Source organism: Hyaena hyaena, unplaced genomic scaffold (assembly GCF_003009895.1).
Source record: "Hyaena hyaena isolate Hyena2069 unplaced genomic scaffold, ASM300989v1 scaffold_22, whole genome shotgun sequence".
Lineage (NCBI taxonomy): Eukaryota > Metazoa > Chordata > Mammalia > Carnivora > Hyaenidae > Hyaena > Hyaena hyaena.
Window position 1 is genome coordinate 6,241,495 of NW_024080654.1, and position 23,705 is coordinate 6,265,199.

The 23,705-nt window shown below is 59.5% G+C and overlaps 1 protein-coding gene and 1 pseudogene across 5 annotated transcripts in view; one reads left to right on the forward strand and one right to left on the reverse strand.

Moving 5' to 3' along the window:
* ATP11A (ATPase phospholipid transporting 11A) overlaps positions 1–22,998 on the forward strand; it is a 114,082-nt gene extending 91,084 nt beyond the window's left edge. Inside the window, exons 20-30 of one of the 5 annotated variants that reach the window (XM_039226632.1) lie at positions 1,003–1,177; positions 2,993–3,095; positions 3,278–3,423; positions 3,973–4,032; positions 4,897–5,024; positions 6,799–6,934; positions 12,152–12,217; positions 13,477–13,580; positions 15,675–15,840; positions 19,565–19,667; positions 20,655–20,749. In XM_039226632.1, coding sequence (XP_039082563.1) covers positions 1,003–1,177; positions 2,993–3,095; positions 3,278–3,423; positions 3,973–4,032; positions 4,897–5,024; positions 6,799–6,934; positions 12,152–12,217; positions 13,477–13,580; positions 15,675–15,840; positions 19,565–19,657 — 1,177 coding nt within the window. In that variant the 3' untranslated portion in view covers positions 19,658–19,667; positions 20,655–20,749. The other 4 variants (XM_039226633.1, XM_039226634.1, XM_039226635.1 and 1 more) reach the window with 4 other exon arrangements.
* On the reverse strand, positions 1,197–1,314 carry LOC120228376 (annotated as a pseudogene).
* Positions 22,999–23,705: the final 707 nt, after the last annotated feature.

Below are 23,705 nucleotides of genomic sequence, written 5' to 3' on the forward strand. Positions count from 1 at the left end.
ATTATGAGTGTATGTGTCTGTGAGTGTGTGTGTGTGTGTCCGTGTGTGTGAATATGTGTGGGTCTCTTTCTGTGTGTCTGTATGTGTTTGTGGGTGTGTCTGTGAGTGTGATTATGGATGTACATGTGAGTGTGTCTCTGTGTCTGTGAGTGTGTGTGTGTGTGTGTGCATGTGTGTGTGTTCACTTTCAAACCGCAGCTCGAGGATGCAGAAGGGCCTGATTGTAAGCCCGGGGGGCGTGGAGGGGGGGATGGTGCCTGCACGTCGGGGACTGTGTCGTGGTTCCCCAGGCAGCTGCCGGAGTGAGGAGAGAAACATCATAATGCCGGCTTGTTTGTCTCTCAAGACACAACGGGACACGCCCAAGAGTGGTTTTGTCCTGGGATGTTCAGTTTATTCACGTCTTGCCCACGCTGTCCTTGCTGGCGTCAGATCTGTGATCTGCGGTCAGATGGCATCTGATTCCTGATAGGTTGTCGTTAACGTAATAAAGCTCTCTCGTCACGTGCAAATGTTTAACCGTTCAGGAGCAGAGCAAAGGCGATTCCCTCCACCTGGTCTGCGGGACCCGCTGGGGGACGGGGAACGTTCTCATAACGTGGACACCCAGCTGAGGGACTCATTCTGACGGTGATGGGATGGCCGTAGAGGTCCGCCACCATGGCCAGGGCTTCTGGGAGAAAGAGTGGCCCGCACTGGCCATGAGATGTGCGCTCCGTCTGTTGTGGAAAAGCGCTGGACCAGGCACGCGAACCCGCAGTTAGAACTCGGTGTTCGCTCTGCCTTGGGGCCCAGGAATGTTTCACTAAAACCCAACTTTAAAATGTGCTCGAGGGCGTCGTGTCCGGTACTCTAGAGCCTGTCGATAAAACCGGGTTACCGCTTTCTTAACCCCTTGATCACCAGTTTATAGCATCTGTAGATTTCCGGAAAATGGCGTGGTCTTGTAGAATCTGCAGACTTAGCTACTGAGTCACGTCCCTGGTTTGTGTGATTAAACAGACTTTCAGCGGACATGCAGGACTATGGTCTCATCATCGATGGAGCCGCGCTGTCCCTGATCATGAAGCCCAGGGAGGACGGGAGCTGTGGCAACTACCGGGAGCTCTTCCTCGAGATCTGCCGGAACTGCAGCGCCGTGCTCTGCTGCCGCATGGCGCCCCTGCAGAAGGCCCAGGTGCGGCCCCGCCAGCCACGGGGGGTCGGGGGGCAACACCGGGAGCCGCTGGTTCCCACCATCTCTGATTTGTTGGGGGTTTTTACTGATAAGAACAGATACTACACTTGATCTTGGTCAAAAGGCCGAGAAGCGATGTTGTTGGGGGTTTTTTAAAAAATTTTCTTTAATGTTTATTTTTGAGAGATAGAGAGCATGAGTGGGGGAGGGGCAGAGAGAGAGGAAGACCCAGAATCCGAAGCAGATCCAGGCCCCAAGCTGTCAGCACCAAGCCCGACGTGGGGCTCAAACCCACAGACCATGAGATCATGAGCTGAGCCAAAGTCGGACACTCAACCGACTGAGCCCCCCGGCGCCCCTCTAATTTGTTTTTAACTCCAGCGGGCACCAGCGTCCTAAAATAGAAGCACAAATGGTAGAACCCTGGCTCCTACTTCACTTGCTGTGGGAAGTGTGAGTGGACCGGAGGGCGGAAAGCAGACCAGTCTGACTTCTCTTGTGGAACAAAAGAGTGTCACAGACGCTACGTCATTTATGAGACTCTGTAGGAAGGACCCATCTTTACGCACCTGCCAGGTCACAGGTGCAGATACAGGCGACTCTGTCGACTGGGAAAGGTCACACGGAGGTCACAGAGATGCACCGGAATGCAGGGCCTTGGGCAGCTTGCCTGCAAGGGCGCATTTGGAAACTTAAGTCCACACGTGGCTTCCAGTCTGTTGGAGACACTCACCTGACATGCTTGTTTTCGGCATTTGGTAAAGCGTCACAGAGTCCTCCGTGAACGTGGGGCTCTCTCAGCTGTCCGTAAACCTGCAGCGGCTGTCACTTCATTGAGCCACGTTTTAGATCCACGAGACCAGTTTCTCTTCAACTGTTTGTGAAAGAAATCAACAACTTCTCAGAATGGCCCAGGGGTTAAACGACGGGCAGAAAAGGTGTTTCCAGTGTGTTCAGAATCCCACTGGCCTGTAGGGTGGGGGAGCTTCGGGAGGTGCACAGGCGGTCCCCGCCCGTGGGTGCCGCGGCACAGGCTGACCCCGGGGATGCAGCCACGGGCCTTGCAGGCAGACACCTGCGTGCCCCCTGACTCCTGTGTCCAACCTCGTGTCCTGGCGTCCAGAAGGGCAACACAAGGATCTTCGTGTTACGTGGTCTCTTTTTGTACGTTTTTCCCTGACTTCCGCCAGTGTTTCTGCAGATGAATGTTTCACTGTCCTGTCTTGAAACGGAAAGGAGTACATGCGTTGCTCCTCATGGAACGGCTTCTCTGAGACGTGTTAACGAAAGAAAAATTACAGAAAATGGACCACATGCTTGAAATTGTTAATTGCATTGAATTGTCAGATTGGATTTGCATGTGTGACAACGTTGACAATTAAAATAGCATTAGAAGCAGCTTATTTGTAAGAAATCGATGCTGGATACCAGAGAGCTTGAAACGGCCGTATGATCAACAGGATGTGACCTTCAGGTTTTTCCTACAAGTTTATTGCATCCCGTATGTTTAAATCTGCACATGTAGGAGGAACTGAGAACTACTGGGTTTACTTCCTGTTTCCATCTTCAGCCTTTTCCCCATTATTTCGTTGCAACCGCACTTCACCTGCCTTGTCTTTACTTAGTTCTGCCCAACACAAAAGGGATTCCATCCTCTGTGGAGAAAACGGACTGAGCTACTAAGTGCACTCAAACCAGATCGTCACTCCGCTTTCCTTTTCTAACTGTGCATCTGTGTTATTTCTGCTGAGTTAGTGAACAGCCTGCACACGCAGAAAACGGAGAAGATAAACTCTGCCTCTGCTTGTTTTCCAGATTGTCAAATTAATCAAACTTTCAAAAGAGCACCCTATCACTTTAGCCATCGGAGATGGTGCCAATGACGTCAGCATGATCCTAGAGGCCCACGTGGGCATAGGTGAGCCACCGCATCCCAGAGCCCCGCGTGCCTGGCCACAAAGTCTCCGCCGCCCGGCGAGGCCAGAGGGCAGAGGAGGGCTGGGGCTCAGGCACAGGGCATCCCCTGGCCTGCATTTGCTTGCACCTTGTCGCTCTGTGCTGTCCCCTGAAGCGGTGCTGAGACAGCATTTCCTCCCACAGGCGTCATTGGGAAGGAAGGCCGCCAGGCCGCGAGGAACAGTGACTACGCCGTCCCCAAGTTTAAGCACTTGAAGAAGATGCTCCTCGTTCATGGGCATTTTTATTACATCAGGATCTCTGAGCTAGTGCAGTACTTCTTCTACAAGGTAGGAAGGGCTCCCGTGCCGGGCCACACACGTGGGTCAGTGCGCGGCCGGCAGGTGCCACAGGGACTGCGGGGACAGTCAGACACAGAGGCGCTGACGCTGAGTCTGAGGGGGAAGCGGGCGCTGGACCGTGCGCACAGATCAAGTGTGGGACTGCGGGGATGGTCAGACATGGAGGCGCCGACCCTGAGTCTGAGGGGGAAGCGGGCGCTGGCCGGTGCGCACAGATTGAGCTGGGACCTCGGGGAAGACGTCCTTCCATGAGTCCTCCGTCTTGCACTTGGACTTGGCCCTGGTCCTCCTCACGTCCACGTTGCTTTCTCTTTCCTCTGCAACCAACTTCCCCTTGCGTTTCTTTCCCGGAATGACCAGAACGCGTGCTTTGTGCCGGGAAAGTGAGAGCAGGTTCAGGAGCTGTCACCCCTGCTGTGAGAGCACAGGGCGCTTTGGGTCACTGTCTGTGGGGCCGGCGCATTCCGTGGATGGCTTTGGGGGGGGGGCGGGGCTCTCGTGGCTGCCGCTGCACTAACCACGTGGCTTCTCTTTCAGAACGTCTGCTTCATTTTCCCTCAGTTTTTATACCAGTTCTTCTGTGGGTTTTCACAACAGGTGAGTCCTCCTGTCTGAGGACAGGCCTTACCTCCCTTCCCATGCGGGTGGCTGCAGGGGTGAGCAGACTGAGGGGGGAGCAGGCCGCAGGGAGAGCAGGCCGCAGACGGGAGCAGGCTGCAGAGGGGGAGCAGGCCGCAGGGAGAGCAGGCCGCAGACGGGAGCAGGCCGCGGGGGGGGGGGAGCAGGCCACAGCGGGGGGGAGCAGGCCGCAGGGAGGGAGCAGGCCACAGAGGGGAGCAGGCTGCAGGGAGGGAGCAGGCCGCAGGGGGGAGCAGGCTGCAGGGAGGGAGCAGGCCGCAGGGGAGCAGGTCAGCATGCGGCGCCCCGTGGCGGGTCAGGACCACGTGGCCCAGTGCTGCTGCAGGCCTGGCCGCGATGGCCCCGCCCGTGCCCCACAAGAGCCGTGGCGGACTTTCTGCCCTGACTGAGGATGGAGTCGGCATCTGAGACCCTGTCCCGCTGCCCCACCAGCGGCATCCGCGCCCTCAGGTGTGCTGGCCGGAGGCCGTCCTGACCCCTTTCCGTCGCTTCCCGTGTCCACCAGAGGGGCCAGGACGGGGAAGCTGGAAGCCTGAAGACGGCCGTCAACACTGCCAACTGTTACGCAACATCTTCTTGTCGCAGGCTCGCCGTGGCCGTGTGGGGCGGGTCACAGTCGGGCCTGGGTCGGCCGTGGTTTTCACAGGCAGTTGTCATCAGGAGGGACTGGAAAGTGTCCTGCTGTCTGTAGCTGCGAGAGCGTGGCTCTGTGTGCATTCTAGAACGCTCGAGCCTCTGGGTGTCCGCAAACTGAGAAAACAGGAGAAAAGTTTGTCGAGACGCCCAGGCCGCTGTTTTCAGTGTGACCTTGTCCTTCCGCAGACTTTGTACGACACTGCCTACCTGACCCTGTACAACATCAGCTTCACGTCCCTGCCGATCCTGCTGTACAGCCTCATGGAGCAGCACGTCAGCGTGGACACGCTCCGCAGAGAGCCTTCCCTGTACAGGTACGAGCACCGCGCTTCCGGCCCACGGGATCGCTGCCCCCCAGGAGGATTTGACCACTGGTGCCCTTGCTGCACCAGAGATCCTGCCTGGAGGAAGCATCCTCACTGACGTGAATATGCTTCAGGTTTAGGTAGAGGGTTCATGTTGCGTTTGAAATGTGTGTACTGAGTCCGTTTGTATCTCACCTGCTTCTCGGCAGTTCCAGAAGGAGCCAGGGTAAGACTTTCTTTGCCCTTGTGACTCCAGTGCACGTATAGCCTAAATTATCCTTTAAAGACCAAATACACCCTGGGGCCCGGGAGGCTCAGTCAGTTGAGCGTCCGACTTCGGCTCAGGTCATGATCTCGAGGTTCCGCGTCGGGCTCTGTGCTGACAGCGGAGCCTGGATTCTGCTTCGGAGTCTGTGTCTCCCTCTTTCTCTGTCCCTCCCCTGCTTGTACTCTGTGTCTCAAAAATAAACAAACATTAAAAAAATTTTTTTTAAACCCAAATATGTTCTGTTCAGTGAGATAAAAAGAAAAGTTAACAGATCTGATCTCAGAGCACTCTTTTTTGCTCAAACTATTTTTTAGCAATAAGGAAAAGATGTTTTTCTTCTTCTCTGGAGCCGTACTCCAAGGTTGCTGGCAGAGTCAGTGATCGTGTTCTTTGTGGCTTTTTACATGAAACTTCATCTATGAGATCATTTTAGCTCCACGTGTAGTTTTAAGAACTCCGAGTCTGTGAGCCTGTGTCCGCGGTCCCCGGCGGTGGGAGTCTGGCGGCCAGTCACAGAGGGCAGAAGCCCGGGCGCCGGCACCACCCAGCAGCGTTCCTGTGTGCTCTCGTGTGTGTGAGCACGTGCGTGAGCCCGCACAGTCAGGACTGCCCGCCAGCCTCTCAGCCTTCGTCACGGTGTCGGCCGCAGTGCACGATCTTGAAGCCTCAGAGCCCCAGGTCGCGGCTGTGGCCAAAAGCAAGCGTGGAGCTCACGTACCTGGGTCGCAGTGGAGGAGGGCGTTGGAGGGAACAGACGACGCGGAGTTCGTGTCCGGAGGGGCCTGCAGCCGGTCCCGCAGGACCGAACGGTGCAGGCGTCACGGCAGGGACGATGCCACAGACTCGAGGCCCACAGCCCGTGAGCGGGGACGCGTGGCCTTGTGTCCTGGGTGCCTCCCTTTCACGAGCAGAGCGTGGGCAGCTCTGCTCTCACACACATCAGCATCCAGCAGCAGAGGGGAAAGCGAACGTCACTCGCGTTGGGTCCCACGGGGACACTGTCTGGGCGGTCCCACCCCACCTGTGTGTCTGCTCCATTCACTGGGCCTTGATGCTGATTCCGGTACAGTCCGTAGTGGCCCCCAGCCCTCTCGGAACCAGGCGTGGCCTCGGGCGAGGGGACAAAGGACGTGCCGCAGGTGGCCGGTGGGCGTGAAGCATGTGACTCGGGACACACGCGGTGGTAGCAGCCGTGAGAGGCCCCTGGCCCCACCCAGAAGGCTGTGGGAGATCAGAGCGTGTGCCCAGCCCCCGTGCAGGCACAGAGGACGTCGGGCAGCGACAGGGAAAGACCCGCACGGGCAGGGCGGCCACAGCCGGACCCGATCCTGGGCACTGGGCCCGCGTCTCCATGACCCAGTTTCATAGCTTGGCTGAGCCAGCCGGCTGTGCAGCCTGGGCCTGTCCGGTGACATAGGGGGGCTTCCTGGACAGATGGTCACCACAGAGCCTGGGGCGGCCCGGCCGCTGTGAGTCTGGTTCTCAGGGAACGCGCTCTCCTGTTTTCTCACGCAGAGATATCGCCAAGAACGCCCTCCTCCGCTGGCGTGCGTTCATTTACTGGACCTTCCTGGGAGTGTTCGACGCTCTGGTATTTTTCTTTGGTGCTTACTTCATGTTTGAAAACACGACGGTGACCAGCAATGGGCAGGTGAGCACGGAGCCGCCTTGCTAGCCGCAGGGGACTGGCACACGGGCGCGGGTCAGTGTAGCTGGCGGGGCTCCCGGTGTCTGGGCTCTCAGCCACCAAATCCTCCGGGGCTCGCGGCGTGTTGGGCGGCGCTGAGCTCTGCGTAGCTCTGCCCTGTAGCGCCCCCCCCCCCCCGAGACTTAGACTGGGTGTAACCTGCACGCCCCGCTAGCTGTGGATCAGTCCCTAACTCGGTCATTCGGGCACCGCTGACTTCCTGCGGGGATTCATTCCGTATTTGAAAGCGTAGCGTGTTTTCCCACATGCGCACCGCAAGGACCCGACCCCTGGCGGTGAGGCGCTAGCCTTCTCTGTTGGCGCTCGGCTCAGGGTGTTCGCGTCATCTCTAGGGGTTGTTTTATTGGTGTCTCTGCTTTTTTTCTCTCTGCCACTCGCTCCCTCCCCACTCTCAGATAATGACCACCAGCACACACATGGTAAGAATCTGCGGGTTTGTCTGTCTGTTTTGGAGTGCACTAAAAATAAAATATTTCTCGAAATATTTTCAAACGTGACTTCCTCCTCTGTGTGCTGTGTTGGTAGAACGTGTCCGCTGCTGCTGGCCCCTGTCGGGCCAAAGCCGCATCAGGCCCGTGTGTCTGCATTTGGTCCTTTGTACGTGGTGTTTCTTCTGGGGTCCTGTGTCCCGGCTGCCGGCGGACTCGGTGACGCTCTTTAAGCGGGTTTCGTGCGTCAGAACCTCCCATGAGTGTGAGGTGCCATCCCAGGCCCGGGAAGCCCGGTGGGGATGCTGCTGTGAGTGCAGCAGACCCGGGCCCCGGGGACGCACGGGGGACACACCTCAGGGCCATCCCCTCCATAGCGCCTCCCAGGCCTGGCGGCCACACTGACCCCAGCACTGGTGTCCGGGGCAGACGCCCCTCAGCTGAGTACCCGCCTCTTCCCCGCCTTGTCTTCGGCTCGTTCTTTCAAGAGTGTACCCTCCCCCCACCCCCACACTGTGCCCACTGTCCGCTGGTGACTGATCTGTTCCTTTCTTTTCGTTATCTCTCGTCGTAACTCAGATCAACTTTTACTAAATCGATCTTGAAAAATTTTTAAATGTCTTATTTCGCTTTTCTGGAACTTCATGCTTTTCTAGAACTTGTTCTCTGTGTCAGTTGACTTGAATGACTCCTGGGCGTCACGGGGCCATAGCGTAGTTACGGAGCCGTGTTCCCTCCCTGGCGTCTCTGCAAGGCCTCCTCACGGGCTGGGCCCTAAGGAAGCGTCGTGCGCAGATCTTAGGAAGAGCTCAGAGATGCCAGGACCGAAGTGGCCTGTCGGTCCCGCGACCGGGCCCTCACCCAGTGCCGCTTGCGTTTGCTTGGCGTTAACAGGGAGGGAGCTGGAGAGCAGACAGACCAAGTCACACCGACGGGCACCCAGGGCGTTTGTGCAAGACGTGGGCGTTGTTTTGTTCCTGCTGCCCCCGAGCTGCCTTTGTCTCCGTGGGACTTAGAGTAACAGGGCCCTGCGGGCGGAGCAGTTTCAGGGAGCGGACACCCGCGAAAAGATATGTGCGGCCCGGGTGCCCCGGGGGTGTCGTGCCGGCTGACGGGCCTGGCCTGGAGCTGCAGGGTCCCTGGGCACTGTCTGCTCCTCACACTCAAATCCCTGAGCCTCGACGCTTCAAACCACACCTCCCTCCGCGGTGGCGTGTGCCGCCGTGGGTCAGTCCCGTGGTGCCTGTCTCCTCGGGGGCCTCGACCCTCCGCAGAGCCTGGAAGCTGACCTCCAGGCCAGTGCTTTCCTGCAACACCCCTGTGCCCCCACCCCCCCACCACCTGCACGCCTTCACTCAGCCGTTAGCCCCCAATCCTGCTCATCAGACTTGAAACAAGGACAGAAAGCACCGGGGCCCCCCCACTCCAGCCCAGCCCACGCCTTGCCCCTCGCTGGCTATGAGCTTCCGGGCCCACCCGCGGTGCCCTGGCTGGCCTGTCAAGACTGAGGCTCAACTACACGATGTACAAAAAGCTGCTCCGAAGTCTGGTGACAATGGGAACCGGCGCGCAGAGAGGGTGGTACCGGATGAGGTCTGTGACCTGAGCTGTGTGTTTGGTTTCTCGCCTGCGAGGTGAACTTGTGCAGTTCGGGAGCTCTGTGTAGACAGTGGGAGTGTAGACGGTGGGAGCCAAGACCAGAGCTGTGAGTGCTCCATGGGACAGTAGCCGCATCCTCGGTCTTGGGTGGGGACTCTGTGTGGGGCCCAGGGCGCACATCTGCATCCCGCATCGCGAGGAGGCCAGGGCCCCCGGGAGGCTGGGATGGCACCCGGCCACTGCACACAAGCGCAAGGCCAAGGCTAAACGCCTGGTGCTCCGTTCTGGACCCCCTCTGCCTCTGTGTCTCCAGATGAAGCCTTTCTCATTTGAGGTGGTTTTCTTAAATTCTGGTTTGCGTTGGCAGTGAGAGGGTTGGATCGCCCATAAAACTGAAGACGCCTCCACGGATAGCCTGGTTCTGAAGGGATTCAGATAAGCCTGCACAACCCTCGTGCAGCGAGGGCCGTGTCTGGTGACCATCGACACCCTTGACTCTTGGCGGCAGAGGCCTGGCGATGGTAACTCGCATCTCTGGCCACACGCCCTCCGTGGTCGGCAGCCCCGTCCACCGGCTGTCGGTAGGCGAGGGCCCCGCTTTACCGTCAGCATCACTCTGTGGGACGTTTGTAGGAGCATTTATGGAACGTTCTGAAGGATCACGTGTAGTACGGAGGGAACAATCATCAAAACTTTTTTTTAAGAAAGTTGATTCATGGAGCATTTTCTACACTGATCTGTGAGCCGGAATCATTTCCCCTTCTGGTCCCGCAAGCGAGAACACTGACTGGCAATTAACGCCTTCTTGTTGAGCCCTAGGCTGTTAACTCAGCGAGCATCGCACACGGGCCAGGAGCAGGGAGTCCGCGCGCAAAGGTCACGTGGACGGTGGTTTTATGACCGTGATCTTGAGAAAACAGTTCTGTTTGTTGTGGATATTTTTATGCGTTAAGAATTAAGTCGGTCCTGGTTGAAGGGCTTTTCTGAGCAGAACGTGGTCCGAGATGCTCCTCAGAGGCCAGCGGGCGCACGTGGGCCTGGGGGAGGCTCGGAGGCGCCCCCTGGAGATTCAGTGTCCTCCCAGTGGGGCTGGGGGGAGGGAGAGCGCTGTCAGGAAGTGAGGCCCAGGCTCCCTGCGGGGTGGGGGGCCGGCCGGGCACTGGGGAGACAAACCCCTGGACAGCATTTCATGGCGGGGGGGGGGAATCTTGTCCTTCCGCCTTTCCAGCCCCCCCCCCCCCGTCCATAGAAATGAGGCCAGAAGACTTCAGTAGTAGATGCTCTGTTAGCTGCTTGCCGGGGGCCCCCACCTGCACTGGGGAGGGACATTGGGACGGTGTCTACCTGTGAGGCCCAGGCCGCCTGCTGGGGGCACAGGGCCGGGGGGGCAGGCTGCCTGCTGGGGGCACAGGGCGGGGGGCAGGCCGTCTTCGTTGCCGGGGCTCTCAGCCAAAACTCCCTGTTCTGGAGTCAGATGTTGCGTGTTGCTGCTCTATGCCTGTAAAACTACAGCTGAGGCCCACGCGTTGTGCACGAGGGATCGGGAGCCCCGACGCGTCACCTGGTCTGCCGTGGCCATCGACGAGACCCCGTCCCTCCGCGGGGCAGGCTCACACTCGCGCAGCTGGCTGTTTGCTGACGCTTCTCAGAGAGCTGTCTGTGCTTCCTGCTGAGCGGGTCCCACCCGGGGTGGGGGGGGGCATGCATGGTTCCAGGCCACGGCCACCCTGCCACAGGCCACCCTCCCGTTCATCTGCAAATGTTGGCTTCCAGTAGAAAGCAGGCATGGAGGCGGCTGCCAAGCTGTGGCCCATCTCAGAGTTTAAAGTGTTGGCCTCCCCGGAAGCTAAGCGTGGACGAGGCCGCTCTCTCTGGTCAGAGTCTGGGCGCTATTGCCCTTGGGGCCGGGGGGTTCCTGGCCGTGGGGCCGCCCTGTGCAGTTAGTGCGCTGCCCCCACCCGGACGCTGGAGGCTCTGCAGCCCCCCCACCCCAGGTGGCAGTCAGCACCTCCAGGCAGGATCCCCGCCGAATCCTGCTCCCGCCACAGCGAGGGCCTGGAGCATGGGCGACGTGTTGGAGGCCCGTGGGAGGCCTGTGTCCCGCACAGAGTCCTGACGCGCCCACCCCACTGAACGTGGCGCAGGTGTAGCCTGCGTGTCCGGCCGCACCGTCGTGTGGGGGCCGTCTCTTAGATTGGAGAACAGAAAGCTCTTTGTACCCCAGCTTTTTAGTTCTTTGTGAAATAAAGCTGTTTCCTCTTAAAGGCGGGCTAGGGATGTTCTCTGAGCCGCGCAGCGCACAGGGTCCAGGAGGGGCAGTTCTCAGGCGCTGAGACACTCACTCCTGCACCAGAAAACCTCCACCGGGCTGATCTTTGTCTAAGAGGAGGCTCGGGCGGTCGGTAGTTCGTTTTCTGTGTCTGTGTCTGTGGCTGAGAAATGTGTCGTTTCCGTGATCTGACCCTGTGCTTCCCCACAGGCGGCTCGGCTGCGTGTCGCGGGGTCTCGGGGGGCGGGAAGCCGGGCCGGCGCTGCTCCCCAGGGCTGTGGGTGCGTCTCTGCCTCTTTGCCACACCGGCCGCCAGGGGCCTCTGTGCAGCCCTGTCTGTCTGTCTGCACTTGTCCCTCCCCTGCGACCTCCCCCCCGGGGAAACCCAGCCCCTGTGTATGACGTGGTTATCTCCCCAGCAAGCTGTTCTGCAGGTGTTTGAGTCGAGTGCGGGGAAGAACAGGCAGGTCTCCTGGGCTCCCCCTTGAGCGTGCAGAGGCCAGGGCTGGGTGGCCAGGGGGTGTCTTCCACGTGACAGACGGGAGACATGGCGCTGCGCACACTCGCCTCCCAGCTCCGGTGTTTCCTCGCCCTTAGTTTGCCACGCCGGGTCCCGTGTTTGTGGAGCACAGAGGGGGCCGTGCAGGAAGGGCTGTGAACCCCAAAGCGGCCGCCTAGCCCCGGGGTCCGGGTGAGCTGGGTGCCGTGTACTCCCCCTTCCTTGCCCAGAGTAACAAAGTCCCTGTGGCTTTGGGGTCCGGGTGTTGGCACGCAAGAGCAGCGAGATGTGTTGTCTCACACTCTTGAGTGTGCAAGGGGGCTGTGTGTGCTGACTAGACACTGTTTGGACTGTTGTCCCCACAGATATTTGGAAACTGGACCTTTGGGACGCTGGTGTTCACGGTGATGGTGTTTACGGTCACACTCAAGGTGAGCTCTCGCCCGTGACATGCCTTCTTCAGCCACAGCCACCCTGCTAGAACACGCCCCCCCCCCCCCCCCCCCCCCCGCCACCGCCTGTGGTGACCCGCACCCAGGCCGGGGGCACCCGTGCACACAGCTCAGGCCAGGGTAAGGCGAGGCATGCACACAGCCCAGGCCAGGGCAGGGGGCAGGGTGCACACAGCCCAGGCGAGCTCTTGGGCTGCCCAGGGCTTATTGTCCGTCATTTAAATAAGTCAGTGCACAACAGCACACAGGCCCCCCAGCATGCAAGCTTCCAGAATTCCACAGGAGGTAAATGAGGGAATGAGCCTTTTTTTAATAAAAGGAGTCAGATTAGAATTCTTTTCAGTGACAAGCAGCGCCACCCCTGCTATAATTATAATGTATTTTAAAACAAATTAATGTGTTGTAGGGGCGCTTGGGGGGCTCAGTCGGTTAAGCCTCCAGATTCGGCTCGGGTCATAATCTCACAGTTCATGGGATCGAGCCCCATGTCAGGCTCTGCGCTGATGGTGTGGAGCATGCTTGGCATTCTCTTTCTCTGTCTCTCTGCTCCTTCCTGGCTTGTGCTCTATTTCAAAGATAAATGCTTAAAAAAAAGATGATAAAACAAATTGTGTTGTAGAAAACTCAGCTCTTTTTAAAGTCAAGCCATATTCTTTTTTCAAGCTTATTTATTTTGAGAGAGCGAGCAAGCAAATGTGTGTGTGTGCGCGCGCACGCGCGCTCGTGAGCAGGAGTGGGGCAGAGAGAGGGAGAGAGCGAATCCCACGCAGACTCCAGGCTGTCAGCACAGAGCCCGTCGTGGGGCTCGATCCCACAAACCGTGAGATCATGGCCTGAGCCGAAATCAAGAGTCGGACACCTGACGGGCAGAGCCACCAGGTGCCAGATTCAGTACACGGTACCGTTCTGAACGACCTCTCGCCATCTGCCCGAGTCTTGGGGTGGCACTCAGCCCACCGGTGGGCCCCTTCGTAGGGACGACACCACGGTGATTGCAGCCGGGGCCTCCCCGTTTGAGAGACACTCGGGCAGGGGCCACGGGATGTGGACGGCAGTCACCTTCTTCCTCGAAGCCCAAGGTTCTGTTTTCTTCATGCAGTTTTATATGGGCATTTTGGCTAAAATGAAGTTGGTGGCATTTTCTGTGTCTTCCTCATTATTTTCCGGCCCGCGGTCCCAGCCGCCCGGCCCCCTCCAGCGTGGCCAGGCCTGACTGACGGCTGCTCTCTCTCCTCCAGCTGGCACTGGACACGCACTACTGGACTTGGATAAACCACTTTGTCCTCTGGGGCTCGCTGCTGTTCTACGTCGTCTTCTCCCTCCTCTGGGGAGGGATTATCTGGTACGAGCTGGGCGAACGGTCCGCATCCTGCACCCACTCCCTTCTAGGGCTCGGATGTGTTTTCTCCACACCGTTCCTGGGGCGAGGCATGGTGCGGGGGCCGCAGGGGGAGCGAGGCCGAGTGCCCCCCCCGTCTCTGGTCCATGTTCTCTGTGGGGAGATGCGAGGAGTCTTCCTGATCAGGCCAGGACGAGCAAGATCGGGTGCTGGGCAGGGGACCTGGTCCAGGCTTCAGGTCAGGCCAGTGTTCTCAGAAGCCCCTGCTGGAATGGGAGCCAGGGAGGAGGCCACCCTCCTCGCCATGGTCACGCATACTCAGGGCTTCCTGGAATGGGGCGCAGGGTGCGCGTCGACTGGCCTGGCTCGTTCAGCCTCCCCTGAGCCAGCAGCGACAGCCAGCGGGGCTGCCCGGGGTCCACGCCCAGCACGGGAGCACAGAGAGCCCCACTCTCACAGAAAGGTCGCCGTGGCTGCCGTGCTGGAAACGGGCCTGTGAGCCGAACGTGAGCAGGGCCGGGAGTCCGCAGGGAGGCCGGCAGCTGTGACGCTGGAACCAGCGCACAGGCGGGGCAGTCCCACCTGCTCACCTGTGCCGCGGTCCCTGCTCCCATCACAGCACATACCTGAGTGCCCCCACCTCCTGTGAGCCAGAGCATTTCCTGAGCGCGGGTGGGACAAGGGAGGTGCAGGGGGCCGTTACCCGGGGATGCCTTCCATCCCCTCCTCTCCGCAGTTGGTTCTGAGCACAGCTCTGGGTGATGCAGGTGGCCCCCAGGGGCGATGCCCCCCACCTCCCCTGCTCCTGCTTCTCTGCACATTGCTGGCCTCTAGTGGCCAGAGCTGTGCACTGCATGTTCTTGGGGACCCGCAAGGGCTTCTGGTGGTTTCCAGCCCGCCTGCCCCTGTCTCACATCCGCGCTGGTCCACGTTGGATCCTGAGAGCCGGTCTGCCTGGCCCGAGGGCCTTGGGCATAAGAACGGTGGAACCCAGTGAGGGTCACAGCCGCGTTCTTTCTTCCAGCGGGCACTAGGTACACACTGCTGGACTCGGACAAACCACTTTGTCATCTGGGCTCACTGCTCTTCTGCATCGTCTTCTCCCTCCTCTGGGACGACTGCACTGTTGGTTTTTTCCAGGTTCTCTCGTGGAGCCCAATGCAGATGTTTTCTCTAGAGTTGCCTGGGAAGGAGACCATTTCCTGCTATTTTCATAGACAAAATGCCAGTTTTTTTCACAGTGTAAGCCTTGGGTAGCTAACTGGCCCTGCTGACCAGACCCATGCTTGCCTTCTGCCTGTTCAAAGATTTTTTTTAATGTTTTATTTTTGAGAGAGAGTGTGAGTGGTGGAGGGTCAGAGAGAAAGGGAGACACAGAATCCGAAGCAGCTCCAAGCTCCAAGATGTCAGCACAGAGCCCCATGCGGGGCTCAAACTCACAAACCATGAGATCGTAACCTGAGCTGAAGTCTGATGCCCAACCAGGGGCCCCACCTTCTGCGTGTTAATAGCCATTGCTCAGGTTAGGATTGGAAGATACAAAAACAAAAAGCAGAACAGAAAAACCACCTATTTTGATTTTTAAAAAATTTTTTAAATGTTTTATTTATTTCTGAGAGAGAGAAAGAGAGACGGCGTCAGCAGGGGAGGGGCAGAGAGAGAGGGAGACACAGAATCCGAAGCAGCTCCAGGCTCCACGCTGTCAGCACAGAGCCCGACGCGGGGCTCGAACCCACGAACCGTGAGATCATGACCTGAGCCGAGGTCGGACGCTTAACCGACTGAGCTGCCCAGGCGCCCCTGTTTTGATTTTTTTAATATTGTTTTTCTGTCCTGACCCAGCTGCAGGTCCCCCTCCCCTGTGGGAGGACCCCTGACTCCCCAGAGCCCTGCCGCCTCCCCATTCCTTACAGCCGGCCGCTAGTGAGCAGTCAGCGGCACACAGGCGGGGTCTTGCCGGGAGTGTGCGGCGGCAGCGCGAGCTCCGGGAACAAGCGGGCCGCTCCTGCGGGCAGAGCAGACAGGCGGGGTGCCCGGGCCCCCCGCGCCGGCGCTCTGACCCGCCCGTCCACGGTCTCCTTCCGTCTGGCTCTGCAGGCCGTTCCTCAGTTACCAGAGGATGTACTTCGTGTTCATCCAGATGTTGTCCAGCGGCCCTGCCTGGCTGGTCATCATCCTGCTCATCACCGTCAGCCTCCTGCCCGACGTTCTCAAGAAGGTGCTGTGCAGGCAGCTGTGGCCCAGCGCCACCGAGAGAGCCCAGGTAGCGCTGGGGCGGCGGGGCGGCGGGGCGGGGCGGGGCTCCGCGGGGCGGGGCGGGGCTCAGCAGGGCTCCGCTGAGTGGGGCGGGGCTCGGGGGCGGGGCGGGGCTCCGCTGGGTGGGGCGGGGCTCCGGGGGCGGGGCGGGGCTCAGCAGGGCTCCGCTGAGTGGGGCGGGGCTCCGGGGGCGGGGCTCCGGGGGCGGGGCGGGGCGCCTCAGGGCTCCCCTGGGTGCGACAGGGCACGGCTGGGTGCTGTGCAGCGTGGCGGCCGGCCCGCAGGTGTCCAGCCTGAAGCGGGCCCCGTGATCACTGTAAGGAGAGCGGGAAAGGTTTGTGTTTGGAAATGGGATCGGTCCAAGTGTTCCTGATGAATTTCATGACGCCATATAGGACTTTAACACATCGAGGCTGATGAGATTCAAGAGGACCCATGTTTAGACCTAAACAGCTGCTCAGCTGAAATAGAAAATGAGAGAGAAGGATTAAGCCAACTCAAATGACAAATTCTTTGGAAATCCAAAAAAGTATTTTTTAATTATTACTTGGGAGATAAAACTGCGTTAGAGATAGTGAATGTGGCCCAAAACGTTAGCATTTATACTGGGAAGTTCTGATGATTTCTAGGATCACTTAGTTTCCTCAATTTCAAATTGAGGCCAGGCTGAAATGTGGGTTCAGGAAAGTGCGGTGTGCAGAATGCCCAGACTGGGGGAGCACGCCAGCAGGTGTCGCTGCGAGCTTCCCCAACCACTCTGGTCTGCTCAGAGTTCTCAGGGAGGGCACGCCCCCGCCCCCCATCCCTGCAGCCCGGGGGGGGGGGGGCCACGCCCCCGTCCCCCCACACTTGCAGCCCCGGGGGGCCACGCCCCCGTCCCCCCACCCCTGCAGCCTCGAGCAGGGCACGCCCCCGTCCCCCCACCCTGTCATCCGCCCACGGGGGTGCAGAGCCCCCGTAAGGAGCAGAGAGGGGCCTGCTGGTTGCGCAGAAGCCACAGCAGGCTGTCCCTGCAGGGTTCCCGTCTTGCCTGCGAGCACAAGTGGTTGTGCAGGGGCGGGGGACGGGCAGTTAGGGCGATTCGCACACTGGAGGACCCGAAGGAAGGCATCTGAAAGTCAGCCTCCAGGTGCCGCTGGCCGCCTCCGGGGTGGGAGCCTCCCCGGACCAGCAGTTGGGCAGACCTGTCGCTCGGGGAGCTTTCTTGGGAAGAAGCCTTGTGCCGATTTAAGGTGTTGAGCCCAGGCCCCCCATTCCTAGTGGCTCCCTCCTTTCTGGGTGTTTGTAAAGTGGGCGCTGGCGGCACTCGGGAGGAGGGAGTGACCGTGAAGGACTTCACCCTGAGCTCTGTGGCCAGGCCGCCCTTAACCGCGAGAGGATGGCGGGGGGGAGGGAGGTTTCTGCTGCTGGCTCTGTTCCCAGCGGGGACGCGTTTGCTGTTTGCTTAACGCAGGGGGTGCAGGCGGGAGGTGGCTGATTAACCGGGCTCAACCGCCTTAACTTGTTTCTCTTTTCCCTTCCTCCTTCCGTGCCTCCAACCTCTCTGCCTCAATAACGCTCCCACCCTGTCTCGCGATGCGCATGGCCCCTCGGCCCCTGTGGGACTGCAGACTAAGAACCAGTGCCTTTCTGTCGAGCAGTCCACCATCTTTATGCTCTCTCAGACCTCCAGCAGTCTGAGTTTCTAACGGAACAAGGTGATGCTTTTCTGTCGTTCGGCATGGTGGGGTTGCAGTCGTCCTGAGAGCCACACACGCCCCCTCCGGGAGTGTCTGCTCCCCTGTCGCGAGGCCCTGGGGTGACCTGTGTCTTGAGGTGCAGAGCGGGCCATGTTCTCTCCATGCCAGGAACTTACCCATGTGTCTCTCTGGGTGTCCATTCGAAGTACCAGGTCCCCCGCCAGGGTGAGGCCGCGTCCTCACCACGGGCGTCAGGCAGGACTGGCTCCCAAGCCCCAGGAGCCCGGGAGGGCACAGTCCCCTGAGCGCCACCCTGCTCTCCACAGCCCATGGCGGATGGAGGGCCAGGCCTTCTCACTCACACACACTCCCCTGTGTGGACCCGTTCTGCAGACAGAAAAACTGAGGCCACCATGTTAGAGTGTACTCAAGACCCACAGAGTGTTGTGGAAAAGGCCAGACTCGGGCTGAGCCACTCAGACTGTGGACAAAGCCAGGAGGTGTGTTTGGGTCAAGTGTTTTTCCAAATTGCCATTTAGCTTAGTTTATTTTTTTTTTTTAAACTTATTTTTAAAAGCTTGATTATTCTTAGACAAAGCCTTCTACCAACCTGTCAACGGCGGTAGGCTGCTTAGGCGGGAGTTCTCTGTGGCCGACCTCCAGGGCCACAGCCTGTCCGCAAGGGGCCACGGTTTCAGGGCCGAAGCGTTGTCCAGAGACGGCTTTCGGTCTGGTTTTCAGCCGTTTATTTGTGTGGCTGAAAACCGCATTGACTGTGCCTCAATCCGTGATGCTATGTCTCCATTTCCGCAGGCAGTGTATTTCATAGGAAAACACCTTTTAATGATGTCCAATTCTATACAATTTAAACACTTTTTAAACTCACAGCATGGCACATTTTTAAAATTTTAGTAATTATCAACAATCCAAATTTTTCTTCTCTAGTGCCATCAGAATTCGCTAGAACAAATTATGTAATTTCATCTCACTGTTGACGTACTTGAAAACGTTTAGAATGCAGTTATTAGGAACATTGCAAGTCACAGGATGTGCTTACAAAATTGACTAAATCCTGCCAAGTCTGGGCTAAAAATCTGTACTTTGACCATTGATGTGGTTTGTCAAGCGGGCCTCGAGCCACCCGGGCAGTGTCTTCGGCCACACAGGGTGGCCCGCGGGTGCAGCCACACCTGCACGGGGCGCCTGGCTGGCACACAGGTGCCCGTGCCTGTGCTTCTGGGAGGCCACCTGACGCCTGCAAAACTTTGGAGGAAGAGGCCCTGGACCCCCTCGTTCCAGATGGACACTGTTCCTTCCATCTATTCTGATACACAGAGAAACACCATAGGGGCCGGGTCTGCAGTGTAGACGGACGTACCCCGCATATACATTTCTCTCCATATTCGGCTTATTCTCTGTACGATTCCACCCATGCAAAGGGCAACCACCCCACCCTTCCTCCCCAGAAGACCTTGTACTTCCTGTCCTCACGTCTCAGACCTGTACCTGTCCACCTCTTATGGTTCTCTTCTCCTGGCCACTGAGAGACTAACGCGGTTTGACTAGAAAGCCGGCGTCGGGAGGCCTGGCCGTGACGACCTGCGGTGCCGCCACACCGGGACCCTTCAGGGGTCCAGCCTCAGCCCGGGACTCTTCTGTGTGCCCGGAGCTGGGGCCGAGGGGCAGGGGATGGGGGGCTCAGTGCCTCCCCTTCGGAGCGAGAGTGGCCAGTCTGGCCCTTCCGGCTGGGGCTCCCCCACGGGGCCTCGCCGCCCCGGCCCGCGGGCTCTGTCTCGTGAAGGGCATCATTAGGAAGACGCGCTCCTTCCCCGACGGCACTCACGTCGAGAGCACATGCCCCCCCCCCCGCGGCCCCCACCCGCACAGACTCTCGCAGCCAACGACTCGCCCTTTGTGCACAGAGGGGCCGGTGCCAGCACGGTGTCCGCCGGCAGAACAGACCCCACGTGGGCCACCAGGCCGGACTGTGCTCAAAGGCGGGAGGCGCTTTGGGGCGGGTGCAGCCCCTCAGTGTGTCTCCTCGCCTTGCAGCAGAGCATGAAACGCAAAGCACCGGTCACTGCCGCGCCCAGCATGGACCGGCCACTCCTGAAGGACCTCTTACCGCGGCCGAGGCGCCACTAACCAAGGATAGGTAACAGCGTCCGCCATGCCGCCCGGCGCCTCCCGGGCGTGCCGTGGGCCTTCCAGACTGGGTTTCCTCCAAAGTTTTGCTGTGCTGTGCCATTTTTTATAACAAAGATTCATGATGAAAAAAAAAAACCCGCTTTTTATGCACACGTGTGTGTTTCTGTCCCAGGTAAGTGACCTGCCTGAGAGTGGCTGGGCTGCACATGGCCGTGCACTGTGCCCACACACATGTGCACGTGGCCCACGTTGCTCCTCGTGCATTTATGAGCTGCCACCTCCCACCCCCACCCCCCGTGTGCTCAGAGCTCATTTTGCCAGAACAAAGCTCATTCCACGGCCTTGGTTGTGGAAACAGCTTCACCTGAAAGGTCTGTCAGGAGAGACCGTGATTGACAACAAAGGGGAATGTTCCATGATTTGCACTGAAAGCCGGCCCAGACAGGTGTCAGGCAGGCCTTCTGCTGTCCGTGAGCTGCCACGCGGAGCCGCGTCTGCCCCCTAAAAGGCATAGCCACGCAGCCGCGTGCACAGAGCACTCCGAGTTAGGTTTTTGAGGTGTGGCAGCCACATCTGCCTGGGGATGGTTTTCCTTTAAGACCGGTTTCTCCTGCACCACTTCCCCTCTGCCCACTGCCCAGTAAGCCTCAGGACGTCTAGGCCAGGTCGCAGACTCCTGTGGGCTGTCAGAATCTGCACAGACCGTGTTTGCGTGCTTGGAGGTGATCCTGGACCCCGATCTCAGTCCCCGGGGCCTCTGGAAGAGGCTTTGCACGTTGACGTACATCGTCTGTACCGGATGGTGGAGCCAAGCAGGGGAGCCGTTCGTAGCCAGAACACTGTCACCACGCTGGCTCAGTGCCCTAGTTCAGATGGGCCGCACACACCCACCCGTGTCTGGAGCGGGAGCCCCCACAGGCAGCATCAGCGCAGGCTGGGCGGGGTTCTCCTGGGGGGTCCTGGGGCTGACGCTGTCCGTTCTCTTCTCCTACAGAGCACACGCGTGCGCGGCCACCGCCGCCTCCTGGAACTCACCCTCCTGGCCCGTCCGCAGAGCCCCAGCCCCAGGGCCGCGCGGCTAGGCCCGCACGCAAAACAGGCGCTGCCGCCATAGCCTCCCCTCTCTGGTCTCCTGCACAGCCATCCTGGCCCTGCGCCCTGTGGGGGGACCACTGGCAGACAGGCCACCAGTCCAGACCTCTGAGAGCCACGTGTGTGAGCCTCTCCCCACCCCTAAAGGAGACGCCGGGGCAGCAGGACTCGCGTGGACGTGGCCAGCAGTCGTCACCTCTTGTGGCACTAGTGGCCTCACGCTGCCTCCGTAGGGCATTCAGTTGTGCTGCGAAGAAGGGCGCGCGGGGCCTGCCGTGTCCCCACCGCACGGGCCTCCAGCCTCAGGCACCCCCGGAGGAGGACGCCCTCGAGGAGACGCACCGCGGGGGTGGGGCGGGACAGCCCCGCCACCGCCGTGCTGAGCACAGGGGCCTGGCCTTGCCTCTGTGCCTCCTAGTCCAGAACACTCCGGTCCTCGCACTTCTGGAACCGCACCAGCCCCTCGAGCCACGTGCGCCCACAGCCTGTCAGCGTCGTGGGCTGTGCCCGGATTCTGTGCGAACCCACCCCACAGTGGGGCTGGCTTCCAGGCTCCTGTCTGGTTTGGAGTGCGTTTCCTGAGGGGCTGCTGGCGTCCCCGGTGTGTTCCAGGGTGCCCGAGTCCCTCCTCTCCCCTGGCTGCCCCTGCAGAAAGCCGAGTGTCGTGTGTGCAGGGTACCACGGAAGCCTTCCCAGTACAAGCTCTGAGACGTTTCTCCTCACGCCCCCGGGGACAGAGCGACCCGCGCTCTCTCGGGAGAGGCGACCCCACCTGTTCCAGGGACAGAGTGGTCAGCTGCCCAGGGCACACCCCAGGCTGTGACGGCCAGACCATTCCGTGTCCTCACTCACACACGCCCTCCAGGGGCCGCGTCCATCTTCCAAAACCCCTTTCTGGCCAACACCACAGGCCTGACACAGAGACGGCCTCTGAATCCAGAAAAGCAATATCGCCATCCCGGACGGCCGCCCGCGCCGGAGACCGCGACCGAGCGTCGTGATTTCTGTCAGACGCCCGCTTGGCCGGCGTCCCCGCTGCCCGGGCCGCAGTGGGGCGGGGGCCCTCAGAAGGCTGCTGCGCTGACGGCCCTGTCACTTCCCGGCACCGGTATCTGTTTCTAGAAATAACCTCTTCGACATAGCCTTAACGGTCCGCAAAGAAGACTGAGATTTCAGTCTGAGATTCACGTTGTTGAAATTGATGCCTCTTCGAAGAGCACCACCCAGAAGCTGAAGTACAAGCAGGCGCCTTGCCCATGGCGGTCCCCGTGCTGTGGGACCCGGGACGTGGCGCGTGAGCTCTGCGTCTCCTTCGGAAATGCCCGACGTCAGGTGTTTCTGGAAGTTGCGATTTCATAATTTGACCGTATAATGTTTCGCCTATAAAATATTCATTTGAACTAGGGGATTAATTCAGTGCGAACGCATGGTGGTTGGGACAAGTTCAGGTGACGGGGAAACACCATACCAAAGACGAGGAGAAAGGACAGAGAGCAAGAGAGGGTCCCCGCCCCCAGGTCCCCGCCCCGCCCTCCATTCAGGCCTCGCTCGCCTCTGGCTCGGTCACGCCCCCCCCCCCGCCACGCCTCCCGTGACGCCCTTCGCGCCCCGTCACGCCCTCCGCTCCCGCCGGCTCCCAGGTCAGCCCCCCCTCCGGTCACGCCCTCCAGCCCCTCCCCCGCCGGGCCCCACGCGCTGTGCGTGGTGGCGCCCGGCCGTCCGCTGCGCGCTGGGCCCTGCGAACGGTGGTGTGTGCGTTTTTACAGCCGTTTTTAAGAACCTACTACGGGTACCGGCGTGATGCCTGTAGGAGGACAGATTCTCTGTGTTCAGTTGACAGATTCTTTGTAATGTATTTTTTTAGAAATCTTAAAATTGCCTTTGCACTGAAGTATTTTCATAGCTGTTTATATCTCTTTTATTCATTTATTTGTTAACGTACCACACCTAATTCTTAAAGTATGTTTTTAAAGCTTTTATTTTTTAAGTTGGTGAACTTCTGGCCACTTTACGTTTAAATTCTGGCGAGAGCTTCGGCTGAATGTCTCAGTACCGTGAGCGTGAACTTTGAGGTTTGATTCTCCTCACGCCCGTCTGTTGTGGGCACTGCCGGCGGCGGGCGTAGTTGAAGGCGTGTTTAGAGCACAACGTTTTGCTTACTTCCTCTTCACAGTCGACTGTGATTATCGTCTGCTTCTTGTTTCGTGTTTGATTTCCATCCTTCGGCCTTAAAATAGAAGCTTCTCGATGGATGGTTCAGTGTCCTCTTTCCACCCTTACTGAGACGGTTACCGTTTGCCTCTGACGATGCAGGTCTCGTGAGGAAAGCCCCGAACCCCCACATGCTCCGAAATGTCTTCTCCAAAATTGTGAGGGAAATGCCAGGTGACTGTGCCTGATCATAGGAAACCGACGAGGGGCGGGAGTGGGGCCTCCGGAGGGAGGGAGGCCCCTGAAGTGAGGGGGGGGGGCGTGCGCTCTTTCACCAACAGTTAGTGTTTACTCGCCTTAAACCGACCTTAAAGCAAGACATGTCAACGTCTAGCGTTTTTCCTAGTTTTGAAGACCTTGCTCAGGACTGCACGTGCGAGGGAGTTACTAATTCAGAATTCCCCACGCTGGCCCCGACACCGGGTTCGGGACCGCACACCCTCCCGGGAGCCGGTCACCCCCGCTCCCCGGCGGTCCGCTCCGCGTCTCCTCAGGGCCGCGCGCCCCTGGGCCCTGCGCGTCCTGCCTCCCTCCCAAGGGGACCCGGCCCGAAGCTGCGGGGAGACCGGCGGCTTGGACCTGGGGCCCTGCGCCCTGGCTGGACGCCCAGTGCCTCCCTGACAAGCCCCTCCCGCTGACGGGGAGCCCCCCCCCCCCAGCTGCCGGCCTGTGGCTGCGCCCCCAGGACAGGGGCAGAGAGGCCCCTCTTCCCGGCCCGGGGGGGGGGGGGGGGGGGGGGGGG